Raw genomic sequence first — 10,450 nt, forward strand, 5'->3', positions numbered from 1 at the left:
GAGAAATCTGAACTTGCAGAAAAATATGAGCTTTCCTAGCTCACCGAACATGCAGCTTCCTATGACAGCCATCAAGGTGGACAGGCTTAGAAGTGATGACCAACACTGGACAGACATGAGCCACCTGGTCTGGTACAGGTGTTACTCCCTGCTCTGCCTCTCTGCCCAACCAGCTATCCCTGGGGCAGTTGATTTAGCTCTCTGGGCCTCTAGCCAGTCTGGATGCTAACTTTAGCCCTGTCCAAAGGTGTCTGTTTATCCTCTGGGACCTGCCAATTGGTAAAAACATCTTGCCTGCTCACTGTCTTATTTACAGTTACTGGACCTATCTTGGGAAAGTATCAAGAATGGAGTTGTCTTTCATGGTAGGACTACAAAACTAGGTGTAAATTTATGCATTATTTATAGAATAATCTATGTACCAGATTTATATACATCATTTAATTAATATTTATAATATATCAGTAAAATTTATATTATTTGCTCTACCATCAGGTGAGGCAGTCTATACTCAGAGAGTTTAGGTATCCTACCATGGTTTCATTTGTTGAATATGAAGGGGACAGAATTTAAGCACAGCTGTCTGGCTATAAAGCTTATGTTTATCTCCTGTACTGTGAAGACTCTACCAGCTAGTTTATAATTATGAAGTTTAATGAGAAATTGTTGTTTATGTGAGACAGACCATTAAGGCACTGAAAGGATTTTTATAATTAGATAAAACAAAATTGTGTATGAACAAAAAAGATAACAAAATAAAGTGCTCTTAACATGATTAGTGTGGTCCAACAGTTAATCAGTCCTTCTAAGGGACAGAATCAGTGGACTCTGAATTTTGAAGGACAAGAAAGACCAAGTCAGATAAAAGAGGAGGAAGAAAGAATACACAAAAGGCACATGTAAAGTAAGTTGTTGCACTCATATAATTCCAAGAACATTGGAACAGTTCAAGCCAGACATATATGTGAAAATTTGTTAAGTCAAAGTAATACAAAGATAGCCTTTGAGAGCCTTGTTTGCCAGTCTTAAATGTGTAGTTTTATTCCATGGACTAAATGGAATAACATATTTTAATCTTAGAAGTGACATGGTGACATGTGAATTTTATTTATATTTTATAATCCTCTGCCTTAAGAATGCACAGTGGATAGGAAGGAGTTAATAGCAAAGCCAGAAAGATCTAAGGACATAATCCACATGATAGAAGTTAGGAGTTTGTGCAGTGACACTGCCGGGTGAGAAGAATGAGTGGGTCAAAAGGGTTTAAAGTGCAATCAACAGGAACTGGTCCCAAGTAAAAGGGAGGAGAGATAAGAATGAGAAAGGATCATTTCAGGTTTCTACTTTGGTTGAATAGGTACATATAGTGCCTTAACTGACAAAGCTATGAGCATGAAGGAGGTAGAGTGGATTGGGGAAGAGTAAGCAAATTAATTCAGTTTTGAATTCCTTGAGTGTGTGGTATAGATATTTAGGTATAGATAAATGCAAAATAGATCTGGGTTGCAGAAAAGTATTTGACTCAGAAACCTGGATTTGGAAGAAATTAAAGGATGTAATTGGTTACAATATTAATAAATGGATGAACTCAATCAGGGATAATGTACAGAACAGGGAAGAGAGGAGAGGATGGGACCCTGGAATCAACACCATATAAGAGAGAGGTAGATGAAGAAGGGGGTGGGATGGGAGACATAGGAGGGACAACTGGAGGCTGCTGTGTTGTGGAAACTGAGGGAGAATACTTTAAAGAGAACAGATTGATTTACAGCGTTCAGCAATGGCAAGAGGGGCTGCAGAGGATCCTTTCCAGTGGACATTCCAAGTGAGAAGTAATTGAATGGTAGAGTTTAAACATCTCTCTAAAAGCAGAGTGCTTACTCTTATCTGTAAATGAAACTAGACCCATTGTAGTTCAGAATTGTGGATGTCTCACCTTAAAGACGTTATCTCAAGACCAGGGGATTCTCTTTGTATCTCACTTATTTGCTTGTGTTTCACTTTCAGCTTCTTTCTTCTCATGAAGATGGTGGCCAGATCTAGACACTGGGATAACCCACCAGGAATGGAGAGATCATGATTTTGGTTCCTTTTCTCTCTTCTGTGTCCAAGCCATTGACGATGGCCCTTAGTAATTCAAGCTGGAGGCTACTCCATCCTTCTTTTTTCCTGATGGGCATCCCTGGTTTGGAGGAAAGCCAGCACTGGATAGCATTGCCACTGTGTGTCTTTTATCTGCTTGCTGTAATGGGCAATGTGAGCATCATCTTCATCATCTGGACTGACTCATCCTTGCACCAGCCTATGTACCTCTTTCTGGCCATGCTCTCTGGCATTGACCTGGTGCTGGCCTCCTCCACTGCGCCCAAAACCCTTGCGGTACTCCTGGTTCATGCCCATGAGATTGGGTACACTGTCTGCCTGATCCAGATGTTCTTCATCCATGCGTTCTCTTCCATGGAGTCAGGTGTACTTGTGGCTATGGCTCTGGATCGCTATGTAGCCATTTGTCACCCTCTGCACCATTCTACCATCTTGCATCCAGGGATCATAGGGCGCATTGGGATGGCAGTGTTGGTACGGGGATTGGTCCTCCTCCTCCCCTTTCCTATCCTGTTGCAGAGACTCGTCTTCTGCCGGGCCACCATCATAGGCCATGCCTATTGTGAACATATGGCTGTGGTAAAACTGGCCTGCTCAGAAACCACAGTGAACCGAGCTTATGGGTTGGCAGTGGCCCTGCTTGTGGTTGGGGTAGATGTTGTAGCCATTGGTATTTCCTATGGTCTCATCCTTCAGACTGTGCTGAAGGTACCAGGGGGAGAGGCTCGCCTTAAGGCCTTTAGCACATGTGGGTCTCATATTTGTGTCATCCTGATCTTCTATATTCCTGGAATATTCTCCTTCCTCACTCATCGCTTTGGCCACCATGTACCCCATCATGTTCATGTTCTTCTGGCCACCCTCTACCTCCTTGTGCCACCTGCACTCAATCCTCTTGTCTATGGGGTGAAGACCCAGCAGATCCGCCAGCGAGTGATCAGGGTTTTTTCCCTCAAAGGACAGATCTGAACATATCCCCATTATTTTCTTCTGAGGTTGCTGCCAAAGGTACAGCCAAGAGTCCCTGGCTGGTCTGGGCTATGTGAATAGAGACCATTCCACAATGAGGAGTCCTTCCTGTCCTGCTAGTCTGATGGCAAAGAATGTTGCTTGGGCACTTGGCTTTACCAGTGATTGGTTTACTTAGACAGCAGGATTTGTGATTATTTTCCCCATCTTTTTTTTTGCTTTTGATCCCAATATTTCTCTACTCCTTGTGATGTGGGACTTGGAATAAGATTAATAGATGATACCTCTGGATATGCCATTTTTTCCTGCCTCCACCCAGTCCCTATGGAACATCATCTAGTAAAGGAGTGGGAAGTCCCAACCTTTGCATGGTTTTAGTTTTAGTGTCTTCAAACTCTCAAAATTCTGTGAGCTCTAGGTCACTGGGTTCCCCCGTAGTAAGAGAGGCATTTGAAATGACCACTATGTGAAAAAACATTTTTTTTATACAATATGAGTAATAAACAGTTTTTATTATAATATGAGTGTTACTCATTTGCTTAAAATAGATATAAGTGGGGAGGTAATGTAATAGGCTCTAGGAGTAATCTGTTATGATTCTTATTTTCAAAATATAAACTTATATGTATATAGTGGATTTCTTTTTAAAATGGTCTGTTTGGATTTTGGATTTATTATATCTTAATTTATATGTTTTACTTAGGATAAACAGACAATAAGACCAAGTATTGAGTATATTTATGTTTTATAAATATTAATTTCAGAAAGCAAAGGTAATAATGTAATTATTATGATCTAATAATCATACCATTTGATAGTCTGGTGTTGATAAATTTTTATTAAATTTATAAATTGTTATTATATTTATTAATAAATATAGAACTAGTTATGCCACTTGGAAGAAGAATTTCTCTTTTTGAAATGTGGATATGGGGGTGATATCAATTAGATCCCCCCCCATTTGGGTAACATGAACTGGGTAAATCTTACAAGAGGATTGTCACAGTTGATATATTGCATCCTATTTGTTGGATATTGCCCTAAAATCCTAAAAAGTAGTACATTCTGATCATCCCTAGAAGAAGGAAGTCATCCTGACTCGCTGTAGGTGCTCTCATGTTGAGAGGGTCCTATCCTGGGACTCCCTAGTGGTTGAAAGGAGGGACTGGATGGGTTATTCTTCCAGTTTCTTTTTTCTTGATAAATTTTACCCCTAATAAATAGTTTTCAGGTACAGAGATGGAGTATGAAGTCTACAGTTTGGTTGGCACACGTGGATGAATTAGGGAGGAGTCCTATGAGCTCTTATTGTAAGAGCAATTACATGTTCTCATCAGCTTGGTTGTAGGCCTGGACTTGAACTCTGGTAAGTTGTCCTGGGGAGGCCCAGGCTGTGCTCTATGTTGCATTACATCCACAGGAAAACTGTCGTGGCCCTAGAGGTGCTTAGATTAGGTAGGTTATTCCAAGTAGAGGTTTGTTCTTTCCTCCCATTTACATCACTTGCTGATGCTTGGGATATGAGTATGATGTTGGGATCTGAAGAGCTTCCTTGGGTCACAAGATAGAAATAGATGTGAAGGTGGCAGAGCAACACTGTAGAAGAGCCTGTGTCCCTGATGCCATCTGGGCCACCAACCCTGACTTAAACCTGGGACAGAAGCTTGTATCTGGGTTAAGCCACTATGCATGGGGGAATCTTTTTGTAGTGGACTAACCTATAACCTAAGAAGTAGATGTTTTTCCTATCAGATCATCCAGATGGGATATGTTCTACCTGAAGGAAGTCTTTTAGAATTCCTTTTTGAAAAAGGTTTTCAGTTACTGTTTGTCTAAAATTCTGTTTATTTTACTCTCATTCAAATTTACTATCAGAAAGTGTTTATGTCATTTTCTTACTGATTTTTTTTTCTCTTCTGGCTATAGTATATCTCCATATATTCCCTGTCTCATTCCTAGCAGTGTTAATTTGTGCCTTCCCTGATTTCCTGGCTTGTCCATGTTAAACATTTATCAGTAGTATGAAAATATTTAAATGTTATACTTATATCCATTTAAATTAATGTTAGCACTGGCTTTTTGGCTTTTAACTTTTCTTGTCACATTTTGTGCAGAGAGGACTGCACTGACACAGCTCCTCTGGTAATAGAAGAACAACTCCCTCATCAATTCACTAAAGGATTGCTTTCAATTTCTGTTATCAGTTCTAATGATTCTAAACCTGGATTATTTCCTGAATCTCTTAATAAAAACATTTCTTATATCTGCATCAAGCTTTTCCCAGTCCTTTCCCTAGCTTATAATTCTAACCTCCACACATGCATACCTACATTGGTTTGTAGCTTCTTCATTCTGTTTTTCCTATAAAGCCAATCCAATGTGAATTATGAATTCCAGAAATTTCTCAAAGTATTTGTACCCTTCCTTGTCCATTTCACATATCAAGTACTGGATTAAATTATCTTACATTTTTATTTCTGTAGCCATTAAAGGGAAACTTTGACAGATAGGGGAGGTAAATAATATTTTTAGTTTAACATCTTGAATCATAATTATTACAATTTTAACTTAATCTTGTGACATCACTTGTGCTGTATGTATTTTCCATGGTAAACTAGAGTCCAGAGAGACAGTAGTTGTTGTCTTCTTCTTCTTCTTTCTAAAAAAAATTTTAATTATTTATTTAAGAAAGAGAGAGAGAGAGAGAGAGAATGAGAGAGTGCAGAGGGGGAAGGAGAGGGAGGAAACAATTTTCAGCAGACTCTGCAGTGAGACAGATCCTGACAGGGGGCTAGTTCCCATGGCCCTGAGATCATGACCTGAGCCAAAACCAAGTCTGACACTTAACCCACTGAGCTATACCCAGACACCCCAAAACAGGAATCTTCTGTGTGTTATTTACTTCTTAATACCAAGTGGCTGACTTACTTCCCAGTACAATAAACATTTTATTAATTATTTGTGATATAGGATGAATGCACAAACTTGATGTCTCTGCTGTGATTCCCTTTTCTTCTTTCTTTCTTTCTTTTTTTCAAATTTATTTTTTATTTATTTTCAGCATAACAGTACTTTCTTTCTCTCTCTCTCTTTCTTCTTTCTTCCTTGTTTCTTTTTAAATTAATTAAATTATATTTTTAAAAAAAGGTTTTATTTATTTGCCATAGAGAGAGAAGAAGTGAGTGAGTGCACAAGCAAGGGGAGTGGCAGGTTTAGAGGGAGAAGCAGGCTTCCTTGTGAGCAATGAACCCAATGGGGGACTTGATCCCAGAACTGGGATCATGACCTGAGTCAAGGGGAGATGCTTAACCAACTGAGCCACGCAGGTGTCCCTCTTTCTTTCTTTCTTTCTTTCTTTTTTTTTTTTTTTAGTAATTTTTAGTGTGATTTTCTGTTTAGGGGGACAGATCTTCCATCCTAGAATTAGATGCTAATGATCTGAAGGAGACAGGGTGCCACTTGATAGAAAAAAAGCTCATTTTGTGGAGCATAACAAATAGCATGGAGGACATGGGGGTTAGAGAGGAGAAGGGAGCTGGGGGAAATTGGAGGGGGAGGTGAACCATGAGAGACTATGGACTCTGAAAAACAATCTGAGGGTTTAGAAGGGGCGGGGGGGGTGGGAGGTCGGGGTACCAGGTGGTGGGTATTATAGAGGGCACGGATTGCATGGAGCACTGGGTGTGGTACAAAAATATTGAATACTGTTATGCTGAAAATAAAAAATAAATAAAAAAGAAAAAAGCTCAGGAATGCTGCAGGTGATTGAAAGTGCAGATTTCTCTCCTTATCTGCTCTGTGTTCTTACTAGTTGAAACTGCTTATGAGGCATTATAGACTGAGCAAAGTAATGATGGTTAGAACCTAGTAAATCCATTTGCAGTAAGTCATGACTGCAAAATATATGTGGGACCAGTGGACAAAGGGGAGGTCTTCAACATCATTCTCTTAATTCTACATCTTGGGATCCATTCCTACTTCTTCACCCCTCCCCCCACCTTAACATAGGGAGATTTGATTTGAAAATTTGGCTTCAAATATAATTACCCAGCCATCTGCAAGGAGGACTGCAGAACACCCACAAACAGAGCCCTAGCTGAATGTAAAATGCAAAAAGAATGGTTGGATTCTAGAGGTTTCTTTCCAGGAAGCAGATCTCAGGGTTCTTATGCAGGTGTGTATGAGATATTCGAATACAATGTACAAGAGTCCACTGCTGTACTTACAGATCCTCCAGGCAGGCAGTGAAACAAACAGAACATATTTCCTATGCTTGAGATGCATTAACCCTACCCACTGCTCCAGGCATCTTTGTCCAGTGTTATTAGTGATCCTTCTTCCCATATGGAAAACCAAGCAAGGGAGAGGAGGAGGGAAAGATAGAGGTTTCACTCCTATTATGTCCCTCTTGGGGTGAAGGGAATAAAGCCTTCCTCTCGAAGCAGAGTAGAGGAAATAATATTCTTCCCCAACAGGCAGCAGATGGCTTCTTGCACATTCTTTTGAATGAAGTTGATAATGTTACATGGACTGGGGTTAGAAAAATGGCTTGGAGGATAGGGGCAGGAAATATTTTTTTTTGTGGTGCATCATAAATTATGTGTCAGTGGTTTCAAGAGAACAAATCCTTGCAGAGTATATTATTTTAACCAACACAGAATTAAGTTGGGAAACAATACCAATGAGTTGTCATGAAAAGCCCTTAAATACTTGGAAACTAAATATCACACATCTAAATGATCCATGGCTTAAATAAGAATCACAGCAGAAGTTAGAAAATATTTCAGACTGATTGTTAATAACATAGAGCAAAAGTTACGGGACATAGCTACAAAGAAATTAAAGGTAAGTTTATATTTTTCACTGCTTACAATAGAAAAGAATGAAGATTTAAAAGCAATTATTTAAGTTGACAACTTGGGAATTTATAGAAAGAATACATTAAGCCGAGGTAAACAAGAGTAGTGTAAGGAGTTAATAAAGATAAGAATAGAACCAATACACTTGAGAACAGAAACAATAGAGAGAATCAACAAATTAACAAAAGAACAAAGTTGGTTCTTTGGAAAGATTAATAATATTAATAAGGCTCTGATAAGACTTAGAAAAAGAGAACAATGCAGAAGATCAATATGATTATTGAAGAAGTTATACACACAATACAAAATAACTAAAAAGATAATAAAGGAATGCTACAGTTTTAAACCACTAAAACCAACATTTACCTATGAGACTTTAGGGCACATGTTGTGCGAATTCCAGCTCCCAAACATCCTAAGTACAGACTTATAATTAGGAATTCTCAAGGGATAGTCTTTCCTTTTTCAAGGAAAACCTTTTTTTTCCTTTTCTTCCATTTCCTTCCTCCCCCTTTCCATCTCCTCCCCTCTACCTTCTTTCCCTTCCTCTCTCCCTAGCTCCCTGCCTTTCCTCCATCTCACTTTCCTTCCTTACATTTTTTCTTTTCTATGAGTTTCCCCTTAATGATCAACTAAGGATGTCTCCTTCTCAAGTTCTTCCCTTAAGGGAGACTATACTGTAATAGAGTTCTCCAGAGAAACTGAATTAATAGGAGATAGATAGATACATAGATAGCTAGATATAAGAGGAGATTTACTATAGGAATTGGCTCATGGTGTTATGGAGGCCAATAAGTCCCACAATCTGTCTGCAAGCAAGAGAACCTGGACAGCCAGTAGTATAATTCATTCTGAGTCCCACGACCTGAGAACCAGGAGATTCCTGGTGTAAATCCCAGTCTGAGGCCAAGGGTATGAGAACTTGGGGACTGCTGGTGTAAGTCTTGGAGTCTGAAGGCTCAGGAACCAGGTGCTCTGATGTTTAAAGGCAGGGAAGAAATGGACAGCTCAGCTTAAGAAAAAATTATCCCTTCTTTTTGTCTTCTCGTGTTCTAGTAAGGCTTTCAATAGATTGGCTGATGCCTATTGGTGAGGGTGTGTCTCTATGCAGCCTAATGGGCCAAATGCTAATAACTTCCAGAAACACATTCAGGTGCATTCAGATATAATTTTGCCAGCTATCTGGGCATTCTGCTGTCCAGTTAAGTTGATACATAAAACTAACCACCAAATATATGAACTCCCAGCAAACTCCTTCCTTCCCTTCCCACACTTTGTGTTTTCTCTGACAATGTGATCTATAAACCTAGCTTGAACTCTCTCTTTATGACAATATAATGAGAAAAAATATATATAAGTGGAATAAATAGGCATTAGCTGGCAGTCAAGGTTTACATTTTTAGTTGATTCCAACTTGGAGGAAAGTCTGAAGAGCATTGGAAGACATGAAAGAATTAATTTATGTATAATATGTGAGTCCAGCACCATTTTTAAGTGGTATTTATATATATTGATTCTTCTAATCCTCACAAAAATCCTATGACATGGGTATGCTATTATTATGTTTATGTTAAATAAGGAAACTGAGACTCAGAGAGGTAAAATGATTTTTTAAAAAAGATTTTATTTATTTATTTGACAGAGAGAGATCACAAGTAGGCAGAGAGACAGGCAGAGAGAGAGGGGAAGCAGGCTCCCCGCCAAGCAGAGAGCCTGATGCGGGGCTCGATCCCAGGACCCTGAGATCATGACCCGAGTGGAAGGCAGAGGCTTAACCTGCTGAGCCACCCAGGTGCCCCTGATTTTTTAAAAAAGTAACATAGCAAGGGGGTGGGATTATGGACATTGGGGAGGGTATGTGCTTTGGTGAGTGCTGTGAAGTGTGTAAACCTGGTGATTTACAGACCTGTACCCCTGGGGATAAAAATATATGTTTATATATAAAAAAAAGTAACATAGCTTCTAAGTGATGGGATTTTAAATTCCAGTAGCACATTCTACAGTCTTTTTCATCAGAGCACCCTGCTCTCCATTCTATATTACACTGGTGGTAATTTGCATTATTGAGATGTCACTCCATGCTACATTTCACTGATGTTTCATTTTGTGCTGGTTAGGTTTTCTACAGGTGAGCCAATTCTAGAGTCCTATTTTGAGAGTCTGTTCATGGGTCCCGTTCTAGTACCAATACTGTATTGTGCAGGGTGTAAGGAGGAAACAGTACTAGAGAAGGATTTAACTGAAAGGAGTTTAAAAAGAGAGTATTTATAGAGGTGCTTGCAGGATCAAGGAAACAACAAGAAGAACCCAAGAGCTAACAACATCAGGAAGCCATTACCACCCAGGTCTCCACTACCTCACCCAGGGTAAGAGAAGGGATAGTATTACTCCAACCTGTAGAGCTCTGAAACTGGAAGAGGGGCTTCTTACTAGGATCTCTGGCTAGGGAGAAACACAACCATGGTTAGAAGTGTATCAAACCAAAAGGTGGGGATAGGAATAAGTATTCCCTCCTTTCT

The 10,450-nt window shown here is 39.4% G+C and overlaps 1 protein-coding gene across 1 annotated transcript; it reads left to right on the forward strand.

Moving 5' to 3' along the window:
* Positions 1-2,076: 2,076 nt before the first annotated feature.
* Positions 2,077-3,072, forward strand: LOC101688299 (olfactory receptor 52L1). The gene has a single exon (XM_004781203.2). It carries the CDS (start codon positions 2,077-2,079, stop codon positions 3,070-3,072), a length of 996 nt encoding a protein of 331 aa, XP_004781260.2.
* Positions 3,073-10,450: the final 7,378 nt, after the last annotated feature.

This window comes from Mustela putorius, unplaced genomic scaffold (genome assembly GCF_011764305.1).
Source record: "Mustela putorius furo isolate JIRA1106 unplaced genomic scaffold, ASM1176430v1.1 tig00003997_pilon_pilon_pilon, whole genome shotgun sequence".
Classification (NCBI taxonomy): Eukaryota; Metazoa; Chordata; class Mammalia; order Carnivora; family Mustelidae; genus Mustela; species Mustela putorius.